At 35.2% G+C, this 25,440-nt stretch overlaps 4 protein-coding genes across 18 annotated transcripts; 2 read left to right on the top strand and 2 right to left on the bottom strand.

Annotated features, from left to right (window-relative positions):
* Positions 1 to 3,836: 3,836 nt before the first annotated feature.
* Positions 3,837 to 4,823, top strand: NF-YB4 (nuclear factor Y, subunit B4). Its single transcript, XM_021427174.1, has one exon. The coding sequence runs from the start codon at positions 3,837 to 3,839 to the stop codon at positions 4,269 to 4,271; it is 435 nt and encodes a 144-aa protein (XP_021282849.1). The 3' UTR covers positions 4,272 to 4,823.
* Positions 4,824 to 6,307: 1,484 nt separating this feature from the next.
* On the bottom strand, positions 6,308 to 10,455 carry LOC110415496 (uncharacterized). 2 transcript variants are annotated; one of them, XM_021427168.1, is made up of 4 exons: positions 10,339 to 10,455; positions 10,098 to 10,158; positions 9,117 to 9,232; positions 6,308 to 6,896 (listed from the first exon to the last, which is right to left on the bottom strand). In XM_021427168.1, exons 1-4 carry the CDS (start codon positions 10,399 to 10,401, stop codon positions 6,714 to 6,716), a joined length of 423 nt encoding a protein of 140 aa, XP_021282843.1. In that variant the 5' UTR covers positions 10,402 to 10,455; the 3' UTR covers positions 6,308 to 6,713. The 2 variants fall into 2 exon arrangements, with proteins under 2 accessions (XP_021282843.1, XP_089639456.1); XM_089783330.1 differs by lacking the exon at positions 6,308 to 6,896 and having other exon boundaries at positions 6,939 to 9,232.
* Positions 10,456 to 10,673: 218 nt separating this feature from the next.
* On the bottom strand, positions 10,674 to 14,794 carry CYCH;1 (cyclin H;1). 2 transcript variants are annotated; one of them, XM_021426911.1, is made up of 13 exons: positions 14,583 to 14,794; positions 14,227 to 14,277; positions 13,929 to 14,001; positions 13,714 to 13,832; positions 13,524 to 13,597; positions 13,034 to 13,154; positions 12,881 to 12,949; positions 12,500 to 12,541; positions 12,144 to 12,221; positions 11,674 to 11,732; positions 11,497 to 11,581; positions 11,274 to 11,362; positions 10,674 to 11,189 (listed from the first exon to the last, which is right to left on the bottom strand). In XM_021426911.1, exons 1-13 carry the CDS (start codon positions 14,640 to 14,642, stop codon positions 11,114 to 11,116), a joined length of 996 nt encoding a protein of 331 aa, XP_021282586.1. In that variant the 5' UTR covers positions 14,643 to 14,794; the 3' UTR covers positions 10,674 to 11,113. The 2 variants fall into 2 exon arrangements, with proteins under 2 accessions (XP_021282586.1, XP_021282587.1); XM_021426912.2 differs by having other exon boundaries at positions 13,929 to 14,024; positions 14,583 to 14,656.
* Positions 14,795 to 16,393: 1,599 nt separating this feature from the next.
* On the top strand, positions 16,394 to 25,220 carry ALY2 (ALWAYS EARLY 2). 13 transcript variants are annotated; one of them, XM_021426674.2, is made up of 20 exons: positions 16,394 to 16,636; positions 17,362 to 17,473; positions 17,668 to 17,760; positions 17,943 to 18,005; positions 18,432 to 18,509; positions 18,829 to 19,003; positions 19,849 to 20,108; positions 20,216 to 20,591; positions 20,806 to 20,886; positions 21,068 to 21,357; positions 21,436 to 21,498; positions 21,762 to 22,079; positions 22,169 to 22,347; positions 22,424 to 22,706; positions 22,790 to 22,996; positions 23,421 to 23,582; positions 23,977 to 24,117; positions 24,213 to 24,428; positions 24,519 to 24,809; positions 24,954 to 25,220. In XM_021426674.2, the coding sequence occupies exons 2-20, from the start codon at positions 17,369 to 17,371 to the stop codon at positions 25,116 to 25,118; spliced, it is 3,546 nt and encodes a 1,181-aa protein (XP_021282349.1). In that variant the 5' UTR covers positions 16,394 to 16,636; positions 17,362 to 17,368; the 3' UTR covers positions 25,119 to 25,220. The 13 variants fall into 13 exon arrangements, with proteins under 13 accessions (XP_021282349.1, XP_021282342.1, XP_089639523.1 ...); XM_021426667.2 differs by having other exon boundaries at positions 17,665 to 17,760; XM_089783397.1 differs by having other exon boundaries at positions 17,357 to 17,473; positions 21,442 to 21,498.
* The last annotated feature ends 220 nt before the right edge of the window (positions 25,221 to 25,440 follow it).

Raw genomic sequence — 25,440 nt, 5'->3', positions numbered from 1 at the left:
TTATTTTGGTGTGAAGAAAGGAGGAATAAACCAATGTGACATGAATACTGCAGGCTGCAGGCTGAACTCAGGAAAAATGGCCCCATGAACCCATCTGATGACAAAAAATTTCCTGCCGCCATAGGCCTTATTTTTCTGCACAAAGTGACCAATAGGTAAGCCCTAAACTCACTAATGATTATGACACAAAGCCATAAATATTGACCTTAGTTTAATCAGTTAAATTAGTTCTGAGCACACAAAAATCCACTCTAACAACAAGAAAAAGCATCCTGGAAAAGCAAATTCTGAGCTATCCAATTTGTCTGAGGTAACCTTTGGTCTAAAAAGTTACACACTTCTTTAAACAGGTCATTTTCAGACGAAATCTAAACCAAATCAGATTCCAGCTTGAGTGATTTACAGAAATATAAATGGAAGGAATCTTACCAAAGTTAGGTTATGGCATCAAAAAGGAGGAGGAAACCATGAAAATGTTTTTATTCTTCTAAAGCCTTCTAAAAAGTTTCCAACCATATTTAAGGTTTTGACAGGTTCCATGTACTGTGGATATAACTCCATGCTCTTTTGTTTAATTTTATTTAATAACAAGTCTAGTGCACCATGGAACCCTAGCTAATAATTAAGAAGGTTTGTACAGCCTTACATTTATATTATTTTAGGCATATCTTTGTTGTAACATGGCAACTAGATAAGGCAATCTTTGTCTCATCAATAAATTAAACTGTGACTAATATTAAAGTCAAATGTCTTATATATATATGGTCTATGAGAATGTTTCTTGCTTTCAAAAAGAAGGAATTTCTGCTGCTTTACGGTCTGTAAAGATGCTTATTTTCAATTTAAGATGTAGAGCCAAGAGTGTATATATATACTGTAGTACTACATCATCATCAATTTCCTGCTGAACATGCTTAGAATCCTAACAGTTGAAGCATAACAGTGATATTTCTTTGAAGTTTCTTGAAAATTAGATACTTTTGTACCATTAGGTATGTACATACGATCAGATAAATATGTTAATGTGAAATTATGACTAATTAATTTTGAGAAAAATTAAAGGAGAAATACTTGCATTAGCCCATGCTTTTCTTGAAGAGAAAATCAATCTATAAGTAGTGTTGGTACAGCTTTAACTGTATCCAAAGAAAGTTAAGGCAAATTGAAGTGATGTTTTATGTGAATATGCTTTTATATGTCATCCAAGATGAAGGTTTATATGTATTAGAGATTTCAAGTTTGAGTCATGGTGTTCTTTTCTTGTAGCATAAAAGTGGGAAAGGATTGGCAAGGTGTCTAGAGATTTCAAATTCGAGTCGTTGTGTTCTCTTCTTGTAGCATAAAAGTAGGAAAGAGTTAGTATGTAAGATATGTTAGAAATTTCAAATTTGGATCGTAATGTTCTATTCTTGCAATATAAAAGTGGAAAAAGGTTGGTAAGATATCTTAGAAATTTCAAATTGGAATCCTAATATTCTCTTCTTGCAGCAGAAAAGTGAGAAAGGTTGAACAAGATATCTTAAAGATTTCTCTTCTTGTAGCATAAAAATGGAAAAGCTTAAAGAGGTATGGTAGCATTGATATTCAAAACCAAACTCTAAAAGAGTGAAGCTCATCAACAACACATGGTGACATGACCAGAAAGGAATAAGAAAGGCTTTTCCTGGCAGAACCCAACTACATATTTTTGGTAAGGCAAAAGAACCAAAAACCAAAATAATAATAATAATCAAAGCTCAGCAAAAGTAATCAACTAGAATGTGTTTGCTGCATAAACATCCGTACTATATTTTATTTGTTGCGGCCCATTGCATTTTGATTTGTTCCCAGTGCTCAAAATCTGTCCTTCAGTACTTCTCCAATATCTCAAACTCTAGAACACACTGGTAATATTTCATTGGCATAGACCAAAAAATCTCTATATACTAATATATACAGTTTAATTTATTAACCAAAAGTTACACATGATGCAGGAACAAATCTTTTGAAGCAGACAGTAGTGGAAATATTTTGAAGCATCATCAGCTAGTGGAACTAGCTAACAACAAAGCTTGATGCTGTAGACAGGAATTCCCCCATTGTCTTAACTAGTCTTTTATATGTAAAATATCTGCCCAAGTAGTGCCCTATGTATGTAATATGTCATGTCAACTTCAAAGGTTAATATCTTAAGTTGACCAAACCTAACAAAACTGAATTCATGACAAGGAATTCTTTCTCTTTTTGCAGCCAAAAAGTAGTGATAAAACCTAAACTTTAACCTAATGTGAGGTGATCAAGCACTAAGGTCTAAGGGTATATGATCAGTTCTTTTTAGGTATACTGCCATATATGCCTAGGTTCTCCTAAATTCTAAATCAAGAAAACGGGCACAAATATCCTCCACTCATTTGAATACAGTGCAAATAATATTTTAAGGGAAAGATTAGCATATTTAGTGCACAAAAAAGTTGTAAATGCAGATTTTCAGGAGTGAATTTTGAAGAAATTTATGGGGATAGTGGGGGAGGGGGGGACCATATGGTTTCAAGTCTTTTTAGGGTTTGAAGGTTTTTTTTTTTTCCCCTTTTTGCTTGGAGAACCTGCAAATCTGTAGACATGGCAAGATTCTATGTAGAAAAAGCAGTCCCTGTCACTTTGGCTTGAACTTTTGATTGGTCAGTGTATAGCTTAAACTTTTGGAGCTTTAAACTTAGTTGCATAATCCATATTGATACATACAGATTGATGTTCATGAAAACCATGGAGTCTAGTGTTTTCTTCTGGAATATCTTCAGAGAAATTAATTATTGTGCTGATTCACTTGCAAAAACGAGTGTGGATATATATAGAAATTTTGAATTACGATGTCAGAAACAAGCTGGATATGGTGATAGTTCTCAAGTGTAGACCAGTAGCTATTGTCGGCTCCCATTTCCAGTGTTGATGACTTGCTTTAGCTACTTTTAGCTTGAGCATTATATTAATATAATTCTGGCTTAGCCAAAAAAAGAATACATTGATGTTCACGTTACTTATGCTAAAGTGAAAATTTAGTTTGAAGATTGGTTTGAGAATTGGTCTGAGAGCTGCTACCTACTGTTTTTCCATGTACAGAAACAATGTTTTGTATTATCTGGTATTGAGAATTATTCCTTCAATAGGGCTTAGGGGCTTGCATATATGTTTAGCAAAACAAACTTACATAGAATCATTTAAGCAAACTAGCGGGTGTCTTGCTAGACAGTTAACTAGTTTCAGCTAGCTCCTTGGCTGCTGCCCTAGAAATTTTCTACCCAAGCTGATCTCATCCCTTAACCACCCGAAGGATATGTTAATATCAGGAAATTGGGACAGCATTTCATCTTAAACAGTTTGCACTTGTCCCAAAACTCTCTCAAAATTTGATTACGATATGTAGATTATAAGTATATTAATTGTTCTCTCAGGAAAATAGTTATGGCAGTACACTGACCATATTAGTCTAAAGATTGTTACGTATTTTAATTGTACGTATGTATATATTTACATTGATGTATATAAAAAAATAAAAGTAAAATTGAGACAACTAACATCAAAATTGAAATATTTAAAGTTACGAAGATGGTGCGTGTTCCGAAATTTCGACTAACTATTTTATAATAATCGAGCGGAAACTATGCATATGATTATCCGTGAAACTCACATGTCATCGAACGACATGTTGTGTCTTCATCGTGTCTATACACATGCATACGCATATACGCAGAGACCCATTTATATAATAAGAAAGCTTGTGGATCAGGGAAGGGCTACGTGTATCAGATTGAGAACATCGAGTTTCCATTATCATCTGAGTCGATCTTTGCCCAAACAAAATGGTTGATGAACAAGATCGACTGCTGCCAATTGCCAACGTGGGTCGGATTATGAAACAAATCCTGCCACCAAGTGCCAAGCTTTCAAAGGAGGCTAAACAAACAATGCAAGAGTGTGCGACAGAGTTTGTGAGCTTTGTCACTGGCGAGGCATCTGACAAGTGTCACAAAGAGAATCGCAAGACTGTGAACGGAGATGACATCTGTTGGGCTCTGAGTGCTCTAGGGTTTGACAACTACGCTGAGGCTATAGTAAGGTATTTACATAAGTATAGGGAGGCTGAAAGAGAGAAAGGAAGCCAAAACAAAGCAACCAGCTCTCAAGACAAAGATGAGGAATCATCAGAGGATAAAAATGGCCAACCAGCTCAACAAACTGAAGCTCCTCCAACCCCAGTAACTATGGGAGACAAGTCTGTCACAGAGCCTTCTTGAACATGTATATTTTATGGTTATCTAGTCTTTGTGAAGATTTTGCCATATGAATTGAGCTTGATGGTGAATCGGTGAGGGGGAAATGAGCAAGATCAAGAACAGCTTGTGTAATCAAATTGTAAAAGATTTTCAACTTCTTCTAGGTTTGATTGTGTGAACTGAGTAGTCACTAAACACTCAGGTAACTTTGCTGTGTCTTTTTCTTTGATTCATTGTCACATACTTTGTTTTCTCCTTTTCACCCTCTCTCCATCCCCTCCTTCTCTCCCTTATTCCCAACATTTTGTTGTAGAGGGGAAACTTCTGTGAAGTTGTATTTTCCTTGTCCAATTTGATCTAGCTAGAAATGATACTTCTAGAGGAGTTTAATGGTATTTTGGTGAAGTTAATTTTGATGCAAATTAGAGTCTGAGCTGAATGCTTAGAGAAGAGATCGATGAACAGATTCACTGCTGAATACTCTAAGTCATTGGATTCTACATACACATGCTACAAATGTTAGATAGACAGATCTGAGTAAAAGGGATTTCTTTCAATTGATTGGCATCTCTTTTCTCTTTTTCTCTTTTTAGAGTTTCAATGAAGGAACAATTTTGGAGCCAGCCAAGACACATGAAAACCTAGTTTGCAATGTAATTTAATGTGTATTTATGATCTTATATTTTTGTCAAGAGTAGAATTTGTTAGAACAAATTAACATTGTAACTCATTAAACTCTAAAGGATATGTTGATATTCCTACTTCTTCTGTTGTTTTGACTGGTGCATCAAATGATTTGTTTCGGAAAATGTTATGAGAACTGTCTAATTAATTACCAGCAGCAGTACTAGTAAATGCCAGTGAGATCTATGAATCATGTGCAGCAGCTTCGAACTTGGGTTTAGGGTTTCCAAATTAATTCCTGCTTCTTCTGTTGTTTTGACTGGTGCATCAAATGATTTGTTTTGGAAAATGTTATGAGAATTGTCTAATTACCAGTAGCAGTACTAGTATATGCCAGTGAGTTCTATAAATCATGTACAGCAGTTTAGAACTCAGGTTTAGGGTTTCCGAATCAATTAAGTACCATTTGAAAGGTAAAGTTAACCGTACGAATTAACACATCTTGATGCTGATGTATATATATGACACCATTTACAGTTGTATTGAACTGTAAGGTTACTGGCATAATTCACTAACCTATGCAAGGCTCTTTAGGGGGAGAATGTGGCAATCCATCAAGCATTCTTCACCAACAAGGGTTCTAATCAAACCCAAATTGCATTACTTCATATCTGCTCTTAATTTGGGGTCTATATATTTCAGTTCTTATCTATTCCAAAGAGGGGAAAGACAAAAAAGAAAGGAAAGCAAAGGGAAAAAGGAAAAGGGAAAAGGGAAAAGAAAGAAATATAAGATATCTAAAAGGAAACCAAGGGAATGATTGAGATCAAATAAACTTTCTGAGCATGACCACTTCCCCAGCTTCCAAAGTCCCCCTCTCTCCTCACTCAAAGTCACAGTTTCCATATTTTACATCATTTCTCTAGTATATCCTCTTAGTGAAAACAACCAGCCCTATAGCTGCACTCATTCCCATTCCTTTCCCTTCTAAAATATTCCAGAATACCTGGCTTGAAACAATAAAGACCCTTTCTGGATCTCTGTGTTAACAGCACTGTTACCATGTTCCACATAAATTTCCCGCAATAAGATAGTCAAAGTAGGCTAAAACTATACCAGGTTTAGGGTTTCCTAAACCCTAGAAACGGGGACCACTGTAACTGTTGCTTCACATTACATGAGTAACCGTGAAAAATGCAATTTAAATCTTCAGGCATGCTTGTTTTTTTACAATAAATGCAATTGGTTCAGGGCAATCTTCCCATTAAAGATGATTGCTTGAACCCTAATTAAATAAAATCAGAATATCTGTCAAGGGTAAGGCATCAAACCTAGAGCATCTGCAAGCTCTTGGGGGACCACTTCTCAACTATGGTATGTTGCCCTCCCTCTTGCTCTCTTTCCTTCAAATAGAACAATGGGGTGCACTTAAAATAGAAAAGGGGTGAAAGAAAACTCCAACGCAAAATGTTTCCTTCCAAAGAAGAAAATAATACATAAATATTCAGGTAGTACAAGGGACAAACGCTGATTAAAACTCAAATTTTCTGCACCAACCATAACCATTACAGCATTGTATGTCTGTGATGTGGTTTCTTCATATAGTGATTTTGAAAGCCTCAAAATTTTGGGTTCAACTATACCATTGTACTAATCTGCAGTGGTATTCTTGACAGGATGATTTTGAAAACCTCAAAAACTCTGGGACCAACTGTATCAATGCAGCACTATGTGACGTTTTTCTTGATAGAATGATATAAGGATAAATGTTGCTGCCACTGGCTCCGACCATGGCCTTGCCGTTTTGAGCTTTATAACCCGAACAGCCTGCATCCCTCGTCAAGGAGCACCGACACGGAACTTCGGCAATGCTGTACGCCAATTAATTAAAGCGATCTGGCGTTGTAACTGCGATTGGTGATCCCATTTTCCAGGACAGAAGGCAAGAGGATCATGAATTGTCCATGTGAGCTTCAGCACCTCAGTGTAAGCAAGTCCAACATTGTTGCAAATTGCAATGTGCTTTAAGACACATACCAAGAGAGGCATTGATCTTCTTAAAAGTTGAAATAAATTGTGATAAACTAGAAATGCTGATGGTCCAGAACAAAGTTGATGCATGTAACATAAGAATGGTTTGAGAATGAGCATGCATCGATATAGATTTGCTCCATCCACAACATGTGCGTTTCTAAAGTACTGTCTTTGTTTCAATATACACTTGAATTATTTGATTTTCTTTTTGCTTTGAATTTTATAAAAAATAACCTTATCTCCCTCCCAGTATCTACTATAGCATTTGCATCAACAGAAAACAATGTGTAACTTTCAGTCAAAAAACTCAAGACATGCAATTACTCTTCTTGGTGTTTAATAACTGGCAGCTAGTTTAACTTAGTCCTGGTTCCAGAAAGACTGTTGCTTGGTAACTTAAAGACTATGAAATAGTCTTTTATGACTAAATTCTATATGCCACCATTGAAAAAGTTAATCCAGTATACAAGAAGTATAGAAAGAGTAATCAACCACCGTGCATTGATCATCAACCAAATCTGGATTTAGCTTTTGTAGTTGTAAAGCTCAATATATAAGTAGTATAAGCAATAGTAATCACCCTTTTCTAAGTGTTGAACAATGAAAACTTAATGTTCAATTATTAGAATACATATTTCTTTCTTTTTTCATATTAATTTTTATTCTATGCATTGTTTTGATATGTTAGATCAAAATTATGCTACATTATTATGTGGTTATATCTGATTTTGTATGATGAGAATTTAATTTTACATATTTGTCAAAAAGCAAGGATGCATAAGCTGAGGCATACAAAGGCCAAGGCCAACACATAATCCAAAACAATGAGTGACTGTGATCGACCTACCTAAACCTAGGAGTAAGCAATTTCACCTGAATTAATCAAACTAATCAAATAAATTGAGTTAATTCAGAAATGAGAACGATTTTGATTTAAAATTTTTTTCCAATTAAAAAGTTTTATTATTTGTTCGAACATTTTGGTGCATTTGCATTTATGTTTGTTGGAACATTTTAACGTTTTTTACCATATTTATTGAAACATTTTAATGTTATTAAGCTTATTGTGTTGTTAAGATTTCATAATTGAGTTTTGTTCACCTTGGAATAAGCATAGGAAAAATGAAACAAACAATAGGTTTGAATGCATTAAGGCTCATGAGTCCCAAAAACTCAATTAATTTAATTAATAACCGAATTAACTGATTTAATTCAATAGTACTTGCTTTTCAATCAATTCATTTAAATTTTAAACAAATATTGATTAATCCAGTTATAAAAAATTTTTTTAACCGAACTAATCAAATCCACCCATTGCTCACCTCTAAAAACCATTTATTGGACAAAAAAAAAAGGCAGTCCAGCCTAAGACAAACTGTTGGAGCAGAAAGAACCCAAAATCCATCTTTTAGACGCTGTTGGGTCACGCTGCGTGCTGGCTGCTAAACCAAAAGCACGAAAGCCTGACCCCACTTCTCTTTTAGAAGCCCAGAATCCTGTTTGCAGATGAACGTAAATATGGCCCAAAGCCATCTTATTGTAACCTGGGCTAAACGACCTAAGCTCCATTTGACTCAGCCCGAAAACAGGTATTGCTTGGTAACTATGCATGAACTGATCCCTCCCTCCAAATTTTTCTTGCAGTCAAACATTTGAACAATATGGAAATGCTGGTAAGATTTTAACTACCAATATGGAAAAAAAAAAAAAAAAACCATGTATCAAGCCTTTCATAAACATTTTAACTAACAATGTCTTTCCAGGGTAGTTCCTGAAACATGAGAAAAGGGTGAAGAAATTTTTCTATAGAAAAATATGCTTCCTTTAAGAACATTATGGAAATACTGGTAACATTTGAACTAACAATATGGAAAGAAAAAAAAGGGCATATGTCACGCCTTTGGTAAACATTTGAACTAACAATGTCTTTCCTGGGTAGTTCCTGAAACATCGGGAAAGGGTGAAGAAATTTCTCTTTAGAATATAGGTTTTCTTAAGAACAATATGGAAAAATTGGTAATCCCTGTACTACACCTAATGTTTTAGACATTTTCCAACTAGCAAGAGGAGCATGCGAAAATCAATTGTGCAATTTTGAGGAAGAAATCAACTACTCTGATCGATAGAAGCTTCTACAAATCCCCAGCCATCATCAATATCTGGTCCTACCCAATAACCCGTTATTACCATATGAGTACAAGAACTTACATTCAAACTACATGAAACAATTTCATCAAAATGCTTTGACAGTATAGTCGGATGATGTTGACCACTGACGGAAAAAATGCCTTTGTTTGAGCTCCAGGGAGGAGGAAAATAGGATGCTGCAAGTAAAAATTCGTAATATCAATGAAAAAGCACAAACTACCAAGGGAATGACTAAAAGACCCAACATATAACCGAATATGTTATTGTCAACATAGCAACAGTCAGAAATTGATTCACAATGTTAATCTTTGGGTTTTACCTAGTGTTATTCTGTTCATGACACAATTATTCTTGCAAGTCAAAGTGGTAATGCTAGTGACACATCTTCTAGTATAACTTCTTATGATGGCATTCAATCACTTGCACACATTCTCATTCATCTTAAGAAATGGTGGTTCGATTTTCACCTTCCTATACTACATTTTAATCAATATTCTGAAATTCTCTTGGCAAAGTCACAGCTTTTATCGGAACTCCGAAAAGGAAGGTTTGTTAAAATGTAGTTAGAAAAAAAATTTTCTACCTCATTAACAGTGAACCAGGTTGAAAAAATCAGGACTCAGTCCCCAGTCTACAAGAACCTTAGCATTTGGAACGATTACGAATTCAAGCCAAATATGTGGAGCTCAAGTCCTCGAGCTTCAATTCCATAAACAAGGCAAAGAAATAGCAAAAAAATACACACCAATATTTAAGTTTCATCAAACAAGGATTTCCACTTTTATGAATTCAAAAGAAGTAAGAAGTTCTCACTCATCAGCATTCAAAGAAAGACCAAAGTCCAAAAATTGGTAGCATTTCTACAGTGACTTAATTCTAGCCTAAACCCAACATCCAAATTCACTTAATTTTATATGTTTGTGCTTTAGCTGCTAGTTTATAAGCAAAAACTATGCTTTCAAGGTTCCTGAATAATGGAGTCTGCAAGACCTTTAAAAAGAAAAAGAGAAGGATAAGTAGAAAAAAAAAAAAAGAAATAACCTGTTTTGGTGGTTGGTAGGCCTGGAAGTCCGAATAAAGCTGATTTCCTTGGATATCTACCCTGAATAAAAGTTCAAACAAAAATCAAACAATTAACCAAGCAAAGCAATAACATGTTTTATTAGAGAAAAGATTTAGCTGGACTATGAGATTTTTACTTTGTACAGAGAATTCTCTTGAGGGAGAGAATTTTGAGGAAAGAAAGGGATTTGGCCCCTTCAGGTTTCGAAGAGGGAGTTACCTTGAGTAGGACTTGAAGAGAACAGAGAGGAACTGAGAAGCTTAAGGAAACGAAGCACGCCATTGAAGCTTCAGTGGAAGATTTAGTATAAAGGTTTCTGGGTTTAAGAACACTGAAGAAGAAATGATGTTTGCAAGGAAGCCAAGTTGTTGAAACGACGGCGCATTGTTATATATTAATAAGTTACCACCCTTTTATTTATTTTTTTTCTTTTGCTTCAACGACGTCGTTTTCTTATTAATCCCAAAAAATATTAGTGACCCCAACTTCGTATATAATTTCTCCAAATTTAAATAAATGGATGATAAATAAAAGCATGTTTTAATTCCTCTTGGTAAAGAAAACTCGTTTTAGAATTTTTCATTTTCCATATTATAAACATGAACAATCATAAAGCGCCAATGTGCAATATTAAAAATAAACAAAGTCCTATGCTGTCAAAAATTTCTCTTCAAGCCAGAATCCACTTTTCGAGTATCGAAAACTCTAAGTTCCATCACATGAAACCAGAAGCCTAATGGTCAGCAACCTCAGATTAAAAGAGGTTTAGGCTCTTCTCCAGAAGTCTGGCTACCATGCAGAACATGTACTGTCGCCTGCTACAGAAAGCTCTGCCATGAGAATCAAAGAAAACGAAATGTTGCGATAGCCCTGGTTCTCGGGAGAATGTGGTATCGTAATCACTTGGACCCTACACAAATCTTGAAAGGAGCTAAACCAAACTACTGTCTCCATCGAACAAGGTGGTTCCGATGTGCAGGCCAAAATATAACAGTTAGCCAATGGATGGTCCATTCGGAATTTCGTTTGAACTTTTATTGGATTTGTGCCTTTTCTTCTCCCGCTTCTTACTGCCGTTAGAAAATTGATAATCAGTATGAATATACATATAAAGTAGGGTCTAAACAATGCAAAACAAATTGTATGGAACATACTCATCATGCGAGCTATGCCCCCAACAAGATTTTAGTTTCCGGTTGATATGCTTCATATCCTTTTCTGTGGGGAACTTGTATTTCCTAACCTATAGATGTTGCCAGCAAAAAAAAAATCAGTAAAATAGAAAAACCTGGCATGTATTTATTTATTGCTGAATTGCATTGGTTATATTTTAAATAAGATGTTTATATCAAAAATAAAATCACGATAAAATCATACCCAAGTATCTATAGCATTTAGGGATTCTATAAGCTGGGAAATGGTGTGCTCAGAATTCTGGCGTGTGAGAATGCTTCTGAGGTATCTGCCAAAAAAGGACACCAGTTGATAAAAATTGCAGAATATTAATTCATCGTAATCCTGAGAGAGTTTCATGAATTATGAAGCAGCTCATACCTCTCAAAGTCGAGAACTCTATGCATCTCATTCGCACAGCGCAAAGCAGCCAGTGCCAACTATAACATAGCAAGAGACGAGCTAAGCCATGGGAAATCATATTATAGGAAGATGAACAGATCAAACATCAGACCCTTGATCCAGATGTGATCAAGAGCAAATGTGAAGATGCTTAGCAGTTAGCACATGACAAAGGCAAGATTTCATAAATATAGCAAGCTTACATTCATCATAAAACATCAAATTCTAAGAGAGCTTTGTTACAGGGGAAATTTAACAAATTTACCATTCCATTCTAAGAATCACTTTTGTTATGGTGAACTTGATAAAAAAAGGAGATCTACAAACATATAACCATTTTAAGCTTCAAGAGTAAGACAGTTTCCATACATATTCCTTTTATAGACTATCAGCTGAGATAGATATTGCAAAAGATACACTTGAAATGGAGTTTGAACTACAAAGGATACCTGGCCGGGAGGAAATAGATGTGGAGCATCAGTAAGCATAATTTTGTCAACTTCTATCCTTGCAGTTTCTTGCAAATCCTATACAATATAAACATATCCAATAGATACTTAGAATACAATTTAGGATGATAAAGTTAATGCATTTATCTTTTTTGGAGGCTAGGTATAGCTAGCATTAGGTTATCGCCCCAGCCATAGTAATACTAAAAGTTATACTTTCGAGCTTGGTTGGGTGAACCAAAACTTACAATCATGTCAATCCTAATAGTGACATCTCTCCAGAAAATATGAGTAGCAATAGGACTACCAGCAGGCTATCAAACATAATTTTACTGGAGATATTACCAAAAAATTACCTTTAGAATTTGATTTTGTTCATCCTTTGCTCCACAGAATTCCTAGAGAACCAACACTTTAGTCATTAATTATATGGGGAACAGAAATGTCCCAAATGGACTTAATCAGGACCAAATAAAATAGTAAAGAAATATAATTAAATTCCTTTCTTTTGCATCAAGTTTCCCCAGATGCTCAATTCCTGATTATATTAACTACAGATGACAGAGTTTCAGAAGCTGATTTTTATTTTCTTTTAATTAGTGAAATAAGTAAGTAAATGAATAAACAAATAAGGGGGAAACAAGTGATTTCCCCAAATAACAACTTAAAATTTTCTTGTAAAAGTATTTGACAAGTATGGAGGAAAGAACAAGAGAATAATGGCTAACTGAACCCACCTCCATGTCATTGACAAAACCTTCAACTGAACGATAGGGTGCATAAACAATGAGATCAAATTCCAGACTCTGCAAATCAAAATATGTGTTTTAAACAAACACGAGCAGAAAAAAAAAGACAAAAATAATGATAAAAAAGAACGGCAGCCATGCCTGATAAACAATCATCTCGTAATTGAGAATCATTTGATGATCCTGCGAAATCCCCTTACCAAGCTCCTCTGCTGATACATGATTTTCTTCTATCTTGCAGGCTGCATACACACAGGTTAACCTGCAGATATAAAGAAACCTTATCAATTTAACGAGCATAATATTCTCTAAAGAAAATTTAGTATTCAGGGGTCGTTATTAGTCAAAAGAACATATAATCCAGCATCACATATCAAATGACAAAATTAGTGAAGAAGGACAAATTCAAACGACACAGCTTTCACTCAAACAAAAATAAGGGAAGGTGGGGTAAGGGGGTGGGTATATCAACAGTATGTTGCTTTCCTACCATTGCATAAAATATTAAAATGACACATGATGCATTTTCAAACATACTCGTAAGTGCATTTTCAGAATGACTCATACAGCACATCGCATGAGTTGTTACGCATTAGAGCATATATCTGAAAGAGATATAGAAGAGTCATACATTATATGCTTCGGATGATGTTCCATGACTGACCATTGCAGGTAAAACCTTTTGAAATAAATTAGAGCTGTTGCCTGCAAAACATGAAACAGAGACAGAAGCAAATCGATTAAAAAGCAGTCACTTTATCACCTCATTTTTGTTCATGAATAGAACTGTTATTTTAAAAACAATAACAACTAACAAGTACCTGAATTTTATTAGGAAAGTAGAACGCACTACAAACTTCTCGAAGTTTGTTCTCATAAAACACCCGCATGAATTGTTCTTCTTCGATGTTAAGAGGTTTCGCACGAGAATGCTTGTCAGCTGACACAAACGATCAAAATATCACATGGTATGCTTTGTGTATATCAAACTAAGCACCTCATAATATCTAAAAGAAGAAAAGGAAAGGGCACTCACCATTATCTCTTGCAATAGGTTCAGGGTATGACAGTGAGCCATCAGCATCTACTTCCATTTGTGTTGTTCCATACTTCAAAGAATTCATCAAGTCACCTTTAATAAAACGAACAATGCACAGAAAAATTCCAGAAACGGAATACTTCGGATAGAACACATTCGCAACTGACAACATTTAAATGCTGATATTGAAAAGTAAAGAACGGAGTTCAACATCAATTTCCATCTACTCTAGTATAACAATAACCACAAACACAATAAAGACACGCGAACACACAAAAGAAAGAGTTCCCCATACCTTCTCCAGTGTTTGTATTGCTCTTTGATTTGCAGCCTTGTATTTCTCAACCTATATCAGCACAAAAGGAATACTTTTACCCCAAAAAAAAAAAACAAAAAAGAATTTAATTTGAACTTGATGAAGTTCTCTGTTAATCTTTCTACTGATTCCTAATTAAATTCGAGAAAACAACAAAATTCAAAAAAAAAATATTTTCTCACTTTGTCTTCTTTTACATTAACACAGCAATCAAGTAGAAAATCAAGCAATGATATTAGCATCAGCAACTTGTAATCGATGAAATTTATATATATATATATATATATATATCAAGAAGCGATGAAATCTTCCTTCTTTTCTTTCATATTATTTACCAGTTCTTGTGGAGTGAAGATCCACTTGGCTCTGTGAGTCGATGTCTGAAAATCGGCCATGAAAGACTCAGCAACTCGGCAGCCCTGACTCAGCACTTCGAATCTTTACAGATTCTACAGTGAAATTTTCAAGCTCAAAATACTCACTTATACATCCATTCCTCCGAGTTTTTCATGATTTCCTTTTCCATACGATAAAACATAAAACGAAACAAAAGCGAAAGAAACTGTGAAAAGAAATGAATATGGAAATGGGTCTCATGCACTGTTGACCCAATTCGGGTGCCATCGAATCCATTGGACAGTCAAGTCCAATTCTTATTGCTGGATTGTTTTGGGTTACAGCAAATTGGCAAGCCCATTCTTTTATATTTCAAACAATGAAGCTCTAAGTCCGAATTGCTATGTTCATCATAACAATTACCATGATCAAATTGTATCATGACCTAGCTATGCAGTCGGTCAAGTTGTAGAGCATGAAGCAAACTATTTTCCATGATATTTGTATATAAAAGTCAAGGTGTAAAAATTAAGATGACCATCTCATACAATGAGAGAAAAAAAAATCAAATTCAAAAGCTATTCATATAGAAATTTAGATATTTTTTTACAGAAATTATAAATTGACGATGATATAAGAAATTAATTTTATCTTCATCAAGAGAGTTTTTCATTATTTTCTACTCACATGTTGAATCTAATTTTTCAACAGTGTTGTTACCTTTGATACATCAAACATTTTAATTATTTTGTTGTTGGTTAAGTGACTTGTTGTTTGGGTTTTTGCAATAACTAGAAAAAAAAAGTGTTTAACATTAAATTAAGGTTTTAATTCATTTAACATCAAAAGTGTGAATCGATTAATTATTCAATCATCGTGAATATTGTGGATTAGATTTTGCTGTCTCTATCTTTATTTTCAAATGAAAATTCCAGCATTCATTGGAATTTTTTTAATTAAAAATTTTAATAAGACATTCTTCTAAAATAAGTTTATCCTCCGAAAATTTCAAGTATTAGATAGTAAATAATTTATGTTAAAATTTATCTTTTCTTCTCTTGAGTATTTCTCCCTTTTAACTGTTTTCTTTTTTTGAAAAATTTAAAATTCAAAAGAATTGTAAGATTATTTTGTTTACACATATTACTCAAATCTTGATTTTCTTCTTAATTAACCCAAAAAAATTAGCCTTTCTACTAACATTGTAATAATGAGCTGTATTTTACATAAATATAACATCAAGAAGAGTATTTAAAAAATTTAATGAACTTTTGATTTGGTAAGATTTTAATTAGGAAATTATTAACAAGCTTTATTTAAATAACTTCACTTAGATTAATGTACATTCTTTCAAAATGGGTTTAGTCTCTATATTCTGAATTAACAAGTGCTAGGTAGTAAATAATATTAATTAATTTTTATTTTATTTTTTCCTCAAATATTTCTCACTTTTAGCTATTTTCATTCTTGAAATGTTTCGGTTTCAAAAAAAATTGAGAAATTAATTTGTTTATGCATTTTAATCAAATCATGATTTTCTTCTTAATTAGAAAAAAAAAATTGAGAGGAAGTAAACAGAAATAGCCATAAGAGTAGGGACTAATTTGAAAATTAGTCTCAAAATTTTCAAACTTAATCTGCTATTAGCATCCCCATAATTCCCATACCTGTGACATCAAAATCAGACCCACCCCAAAACCAAATCCTTCTATTTGCCACGTGTACGTTGATTAACACCTCTTTCCAATCCAAACCCACTTCAAATAATCCCCACCAAAACAAAGAGATTTAAAGAGAAAAATCCAAAACATAAAAGAAACAAAAACACAGAATAATCTGATTGGCCGAACGACCTTTATATTCAAGTTTCGCGGCAACGCCACCCTCTCTCTCTCTCTCTCTCAAAAGTTCTCCTCTCCTCTGAAAATTTGTTCTTTTTTTAAAGTCTCTCTCTTTTCGTATTTTTGGGGGGTAAACCTTCTTTATCTCTCTCTAAAACCCCTTTTGTTTGTCTTCATGGTTTAGTCTCGGATCGAACAAGGCTGGAAATTTGGTGAGTGGGGATAGTCTCCGATCCGTGAATTAGGGTTTAAAAAGTTGGGATTTGTTTGTAAATTCAATTTTTGGTTAAAATTTTTGAATCTCTATTGCTTTTTTAGAAGTATCTTTGGATTTTCTTTGCTGGGTTTGAAGCAGTTTTTCAGGTAACTTTGTGGGCTAAACCAAATTGGCTTCTTTGCTTTTTCTTTTTTTCTTTTTTCTTCTCCTTCTTCTGTTCTACTGAATTTGAATTTTGGGTTTTGAAATTCTGCATTTTTTGGTTTTGGGAAGTTCTGTTTTTAATTTTCTGGGGTGGTTTTAGAGCAGTTTTTGAATGGCTTCTTTTGGAGTCATTTTCTATCTTGAAGCTTATTTTAATGGTGGATTTGAGGTTTACCAGTGGCCTTTTTTAATTTTTGTATAAACAATTTTAAACTTTTTTTTAGTTCATTGCTAACATCGACTTTTAAATTTTCACTGCCGGTTTTTGTTTCCCTTTTTTAAGTTGTTCATAATTATTAACTAAACAAATTCTACTTTCAAATCTGTATTGGATTCTGCATTGTGATTTGCTATTTGTGTCTATGATTTGTGTGTCAAATCTATCAGCTTTTCTCATATAGATTGGCTAAGAATCATGTTAAATATCTTATTTGGCTATTTTATCCGAGCAACGGATCTGATGTACTGCTATTTTTTGGGTTTATGTTTCTTGATGGAATGTTTCTGATAGAGAAGGTTATTGATGGCGCCAACAAGAAAATCTAAAAGTGTGAACAAACGATATTCGAGTGTGTATGAAGTCTCTCCTGATAAAGATGCCGGAAATTCAAGCAAAAGTAAGCCAAAGGTGAGTGTTTGAGTCATTTCTTATTGGTTAATTAGCCTAAGATAAAATTATTCTCTCGCCTTTGGCTGTTTGGTGACTACTTAGTTTTGCTCGGCATAGCATCTGGTATTTTTGCTTCGTTAATGTGGATTGCATAAGATGCTGATTGTGTGCCGTTTTGATGCATGGACTGCTGTATCTACGCTATGAAGAAGAAATTAGCTGACAAGCTAGGATCTCAATGGAACAAGGTAGAAATTGAGCGTTTTTATAAAGCTTATCGAGAGTATGGGAAAGATTGGAAGAAGGTACAGTAATTGTCTGCTACTGTTACTCTCACATTGAGAAATATCATAAGAAAACATTATGTTTCCCTTTTCCCTGTAATGTTGTGAATTCTTTTACATTGTATGATGTTCCACCCAGGATTTTTATTTTGTATAAATCTAATTAACATGTTCTATTTTAACTTGGTGATTCCTATGTTTAGGTGGCTGCTGCTGTGCGTAATAGATCCACTGAAATGGTGGAGGCCCTTTACCTTATGAACCGGGTATGTTTAGCCTCAAATGTAGCTTTAAGCACTAATCAGTTACCAACCTCTCTTGATTGCTTAATCCTGGATTTTTAAAGGAAGTGCATGAGTTAGATTACCTATAAGAAGAAAAAAAAAAAACCAATGAAATTTCTATCTTCCTTATCTTGCCATTTAAACTTTAATGCGGCTTCTTGAGATCTATCTAGTTCAAATTGGACAAGGGTTGTGCCTAGAAATCCATGCACTGCTATAGTTTTAATGCAGATAAGCAGTTTGTCCTTACTGCAAGAGTCTTTAAGAGTTTATGTGAGTCAATTGCTCAAGGGTTGTTTATATAGTTGCATTTTTGGGCCTTCCTGTGTTGGATGAAGCCTGAGAGTTGCTTTAGTTTGACTCTATTTGCTTATAATATTGTTACATTCATATGTTTTTGATTTTCAGGCATATTTATCCCTGCCAGATGGAACAGCTTCTGTGATTGGTCTTATAGCAATGATGACTGATCATTATAGTGTCCTGGTGAGATTGGATTTGAAATAATTATGTCTCTAATATTTGCAGTCTTATGATTACTATAATCTTGTTCCCCCTATCCTTTGCTGTTAATTACTATAATTTCTAAAGCTGTACCACAATCTTAACTCTGCCATTGGCATTCATATCAATTAAAGCTGTTTGGTATATTCTCGCCTTTATGAAGTGAATTATCTCTTCATTACGCTGTGTTGGTGCCAATTATATCTCTTCCTTCTGAGGCTCTGAAAATAAACTGCACTTTTAACGTTCTTCCTCTATCTTCTGACCAAGGGTTGAAATTTTGTACCATGTCAACAAATAGGGAGGGAGCGATTGTGAAAGAGAGAGTAATGAGCCTTCTGAAATACCCCAGAAAGCTCAAAAGCGCAAGCGGGCAAAGGTTCATCTTGGTTCCTCAAAAGAAGATGTTGTACAGCCCCTATCAATTGCATCTAGTCAGGGATGCCTATCTTTGTTGAAAAAGGCTGGCCTCAATGGTAAAATACATTGTTCTTGTTAGCACCCAATTGCATATATGGTATTTCTTCAATTTGGCTACTGTGTTTGGTTATCACAAGTGTCTTTTTCTTTTCCCTCAGTTATATTTCTTATTTGGCAATAAATGCAGCTAAGAGACTGAAAAGGGAAAGAGTTAAAGTAGTAAAAATTGTCCAATTTATGGGGAAGAAAAGCAAAGGAATAGTTCATGAAGAGATTTTTTGTCTGTCATAGAGATGAGAAGTGTTATAAATCAGGAAGAAATGTTATCAATCAGAAGGGGATGTAATAATAAGCGCCAGTAATTGTTGTTCAACCTACAAGAATGACAAGAGAACAGGAAACAAAAGCAATTCTTGTTGGTCAATTAGAATAAGTGGAGGGTGTGAAGCAGATGCTTTGATGATCCGAAAATTATTTGTAGGAGGATCTTTCATGTGGGTTATAAACTGACAATCTACTATTGGAGCTTCCTTACCTCTTTTTTATATTTTAAGACTCATTATGGTTTTCATTAATGTTTTCTTTAATAAACCATTTTTGTTGCCTATGGAGGCCAAGTGTTTGCATTTAGCATCTTTAGTTGAAAGAACACTGGAGACAGTTTGTTCACTACCTAGGAAAGTTGTTCAGTGTCCATGAGAACTGCTAATTGAAATTTGTTATAATATTTGCTTGTGATTATGCAATCATGATTTTTTTCTTAATGCTGCTGTATCAGGGAAGAATGCCAATTTACAATTTTGTTTCCAAAGTGTAGCAACTGTCAATTCAGTCAGAAAGTTTGTAATATCATCTCTGTCAATGTGGTTGAGGTCCTCATCTGGTTTTAAATTCCTTTCAGGTATTCATCCTCATGCAGTAAGGAAAAGGACTCCTCGGGTTCCTGTTTCATATTCATATAGGAGAGATGACACTGAAAGTGACATTCCACCAAACAAAAGAGTTAAGAAGTCAGAGACTGATGATAATGATGATGAACATGTTGCCGCATTGACATTGACTGGGGCATTGCAAAGGGGAGGCTCCCCTCAGGTTTCTCAGACACCTTACAAAAGAGCTGAATGCAAAAGATCCTCACCCGTTGAGAGCTATGATAGGATGGTATATGACCTCTGATTTAAGTATGCGATTTTTATTCTTGGTTGTCTTGCCCCCATTATCTGTGTAATAATTTTATGCTTAATTTTTTTTTGATGACATGCAATTAGTCGCCACAACCAGAGACAACTAAGGCCAAGCTTGATGATTCTTCCTATGAATGCTGGATGGAAGGCAGGCCTAGGGGCATGGAACCTGTAATTGGAACTCATGCCAGAGATGCAGACCCCTTGATGGATATGGAAGTTGTTGTTACCATTGAAGGTCATCGAAAGGGAAAAAAATTTTACAGGAAGAAAATGAAAGTTGAAGAAACCAAGAACAATCTGTCTGATGATGGTGGAGAAGCGTGTAGTGGCACTGACGAAAGAATTAGAGGTAGTACTCTCAAAGGGAAAGTTGATATGGAGATTTCCAGTGCAAAAAGTGAACAACTTTCACCATGGAGTCAGAGGAAGAGAAGCAACAAGAAGCTTGTCTTTGGAGGTCTGAACTTGAGATCTAGCATTGAGTAATGTGATAATTCTACCTAAACAATGAATGCAAAGTAGCAAGAAAAAGGAAAAAGAACAGGAAAATACGAAAGGAATTGATGTTGCGTTATTTGTTAAAAGGATAATGGTCTTCTTGCAGCTGTTTTTTAGATTTGATAGCACATACAAGCTCAACATTGTTTTTTTATTCTTTTTTTGATATGTAGATGAAAGCTCTTCCATTGATGCTCTGCTGACATTAGCCAATTTGTCAACGTCAATGTTGCCAACATCAATAATGGAATCTGGTAGGTGTTGATTGCTTCTAGTTCAGCTTTTTCTGCATGATTGTACTATATGATATCAGGCTTCCTGTCACTGGTCTTGCTATACTTACTCATTATATGTTTCTTTCAGTCCATTTTCTTCATTCATGCTGGAAGGAATATATTTTTCTCATTCCTTCTGTTTTTTTTTTTTCCATGTTAGGCCTAGAATCATCTGTCAAATTGAAAGAGAATAGAATTACACTTGAATCTGTTGACAAGTCTAGTGCCCCTGAAGCTGCATCTACAGGTCATCACAGAGATAAAATTAAGCACCTAGGGCCAAAAGAAAAGGTGCTCAACTCAATCACTGGTGTAGAGGATGCTACCTCTAGGAAATTAAAAGTTGGAAGGAATTCAGCTATGGAAGATAATGTTGTTTCTGAGGCAAAACTACAGCCAGAACCTACCAATAACTCTTGGAAAAGAAAACGCAAATCCTTCAGTTCGAAGGTAATCATTGAATATTCTTTGTTTGTAGTAACTACTTCACTTCTAATCTCGATTTAATGACAAACTCTTTTATTCAAGCTGCAGATTTCTAATGCAGAAGCTCCAATGGATTCTCATCTCAGACAATCTTTTGATAAAGAGGTAGGTGAACCTTTTAACCTTTGATTTACTTGTTTAATTTGTGTAGGGTAGCAAATCACTTCCATCTTATTTTAGTAGTATATATTATCTCCTGGGTTGATGTTAGGTGCTAAATACGAATTTATACCCACTGTTCTGTTGAAATTTATTTATTTTAGAACCATGCTCCTGCCATATTTGTCTTTTGCTTTCAGCTAGCTGACTGATCTCCCCCCTTTTTCTTTTCCTGCTCTCGTGCGCGTGCATCTTCTTATGTCTTGTAGGACATGGCTGAAGAACAGAATAAATATCTCACTAAAGGTAAATGTGGTGGGCAATCTTCTGTTCAATCAAGGCAATGGAAGTCATTCAGAGTGTCAGAGGATTCCCCTACTAATGATGATCCAAAAATGGCTGGAATTGATTCTGTGGTGTTGACTTCACAAGTTCCTGTACCAAACCCTGTTAGCTTAGCAACTAAGCATCAAAGTAGACGTAAAATGAACCTGAAGAGAGCCTTACTTTCAACAGATAGAAGTTCTTCCAAGTGCACATTGAAAAATCAACCAAACAAGCAGTCTGTCACACAAGACAGGCTAAAGGTGAAATCTAATCTTCCGCCATTCATTTTCCTCCTTTAAAAGAGTTTTCAAAATTTTGAGCATAATTTATGGACATTATTGAATTTCAGGAACAGCTCTCTTCCTGCCTATCATCTAATCTGGCACGAAGATGGTACAGTTTTGAATGGTTTTACAGTGCTATTGATTACGCTTGGTTTGCTAAAAGGGAGTTTGTTGAGTACTTAAATCATGTCGGACTGGGTCACGTTCCAAGGCTTACTCGTGTTGAGTGGGGTGTCATAAGAAGGTAAGCTTGTCAGTATCCCTGCTATTGAGAATATAGGGAAACAGAGATATTACAATGCAATTGCTTTTTAATACAGTTCCCTTGGCAAACCTCGGAGGTTTTCTGAACGCTTTTTACATGAAGAAAGGGAAAAACTTAAACAGTATCGGGAGTCTGTGAGACAACATTATTCTCAGCTTCGCGTTGGTACTAGGGAAGGACTTCCAACGGATCTGGCATATCCTTTATCAGTTGGACAACGAGTAATTGCCATTCATCCCAAAACAAGGGAAGTTCATGATGGAAAAGTACTTACCGTGGACCATGATAGGTGCAGGGTTCAGTTTGATAGTCCTGAGCTAGGGGTTGAATTTGTCACGGTAATTGTACTTTTTAGTATATTGGCATTTCAGTTCATTCATCTTATGCTCATTCTGCAAATCATACAGACATATTATTTCAGGATGTTGATTGCATGCCATTAAATCCTTTGGAAAATATGCCGGAAGCACTTAGGAGACAGAACCTTGCTTTTGATAAATTCTCCATGACACCTAAACAGTCTCAAGTGAATAGCCATTCAGATTTTGGTGGGTCCATGGTATTCACTTCAACTGGGCGTCTGGAGAATGGAACCAGCCCTGTGAACATATCGGCAAATCAGATAAAGGTTAGGATGCATAGGAATTGCAAATACTATATTCTTTTGTTAATTCCAGTTCTCTGTTTGTTTGATCTTTAACATGTCTTTTTAAATCTCTTTGTGTCATACTTTGAAAGTTCAACTTAAATAGGTTGAGAATGCTATATTCAGTTACAATGCTTTTTCTATGGTTTAAATGTATCCTCTTACTTAAACCATTTTTTGGTTTGTTTTACTTGACACTTGGGAAATATTGGTGTATCTGTGGTTAACACATCACATTGAGAGCAGTTTTCTTCTTCTTTTGCTTCCTCTCCATCCCCCCCTGCCCAAAATCTCTCTTTTGATTAAATACTTTGGAGTTCATATTTGGTTCTAGAAGTAGAATTTCTCTAGCAATAATTTTAAATATTAACCATTAACCAATACGATATACTGGGGTCTTGGCCAGGTGGATGCCAACTGTAACATTTTGCATGCTAAGGCAGCTGTTCCTCATGTTGTTAGTGCACATCAAGCAGCCTATGGTCAACCACTTACCATGGCACATATCCAAGGGAGGGAAACTGCTATACGAGCTATGTCTGAATTGAACGGTGCTCTTGACAAAAAGGTTATTACACTATTTGGTAAACTTAAGTGTTTATATCCTTTTGAGTTCGTCTTAATGTTATGGTTTCATTGAAACTACTCCTGGATACTTTTCATGCTAAATTGTATCATGCTTTTAGCTTGCTCATAAAGATAGCTGCTCTGCATTTGGTGGATAATTTCATCTCCAAGAAATGATCTGTTTCATATTATTGCGTCACAAATTTTCATTTTTACCTTTTTAGTCTAATTGGTGATTTGACATAAAATATTCAATGAAAATTGCCGAAAACCCTTCATTATATTCTTATATTTTTAGATTTGGCTTTTTGCTTTATGTCTGTTAATTGGTTTGTAAGATGTTAGCAGAATTACATTAGTTGGAGCTGATCTTTTTCATATATATAATATTGCAGGAAGCTTTATTGATGGAGCTCAGAAATATGAACAATGACATATCAGAAAATCGAAATGGAGAAAGTTGTTTAAAAGATTCTGAACCTTTCAAGAAGCATATTGCCACGGTACTTGTCGAGCTAAAGGAAGCCAGTGGCCAGGCATGTGGCTTCCTTGAATTATAGAAGTGTTTTGCTCTTTAATTTGATTTCAATTCTGTTCTTTGACAACTTCCTATTGATCATTTTCTGTGCAGGCTTCTTCTGCTTTGCTTAACTTGAGACAACGGAATGCTTACCCAACAAACCTCCTGTCATCTTGGCAGAAACCCCCAACCAATTCCAACTTCTTTGGTGGCTTGACTAGTTCTGTAGACAGTTCTCATGTCTCACCAGAATCAGGATCTGGTGTGGGTGATATTGTTCAAGGCTCAAGACTAAAAGCGCATGCTATGGTGGATGCTGCTATTAAGGTAAAAGTATCTTTTCTATGCCCTTCTGTTTGTTTACCTAAACGTCCAAGCTTAGGGTTTAATTACATATGTTATGCACTATGCATTCAGGCCATGTCATCAATGAAGGAAGGCGAAGATGCATTTATGAGGATTGGAGAAGCTTTGGACTCTTTAGATAAACGGCAATTCACATCTGACATTAGGATGCCGTTGATGAAGTCACGAGAGCAGGAGAATGGCAGTATGGGTTATCGCAGTCACTTGGTTTCCAGTACATCAAAACCAGTGGCTGCCGTTTGGGCCACAAATCCCAAGTCGCAGGAGGCTTGCGACAAAAACGAGGAACAAGTTCCTTCAGAGCTGATCGCATCATGTGTTGCTACTTTGCTCATGATAGAGGTAATTTGCAAATTCTTTTCTGATCTGATTGCTGCGTTTTGAACAGCAACTCTCCTCACCATGAGGACCAGACAACTGGCTTCATCCCTGTTTCTGCATTGCTATGTCTTGTGCTGATTACTGTTTTCTTCTAAACATTTGCAGACATGTACAGAGCGACAATATCCACCAGCCGACGTGGCTCAAATAATCGATTCAGCTGTTACAAGCTTGCATCCATGTTTTCCCCAGAACCTGCCGATTTACCGAGAAATACAAATGTGCATGGGGAGGATTAAGACTCAAATATTAGCTTTGATACCCACTTGAATCTGATTGCTTTATTTTCTCTATCTCCTTTCTTACCAAACCATGTACATATGATGTTGGAATCCAGGTTCCTGGTATAATTCTTTCAAGTTCTTTCTACCATCCCCACCTAGCTGTTTTTGTTTTAACATGGATCAACAATTACACAAAATCTCAATGATCCTAATTGGACCATGATTCAATGATTTTGGGCTTGTTCAAAACCAATCTGAAACAGGGTCCTTTCCTTAACATGAACTGAACCTCCAGAAAATCCATAAATTGAAAATTTTAATAATAAACATATTGTGTTTTCATGAGCTCCTTCATCCATTGATATGCC

This window comes from Theobroma umbraticum, unplaced genomic scaffold (assembly GCF_002168275.2).
Source record: "Theobroma umbraticum cultivar Fairchild unplaced genomic scaffold, ASM216827v3 scaffold_147.0, whole genome shotgun sequence".
NCBI classification, from domain to species: domain Eukaryota; kingdom Viridiplantae; phylum Streptophyta; class Magnoliopsida; order Malvales; family Malvaceae; genus Theobroma; species Theobroma umbraticum.
Note: the sequence above shows the minus strand (reverse complement) of the source record. Positions and strands in the feature narration are given on the sequence as shown.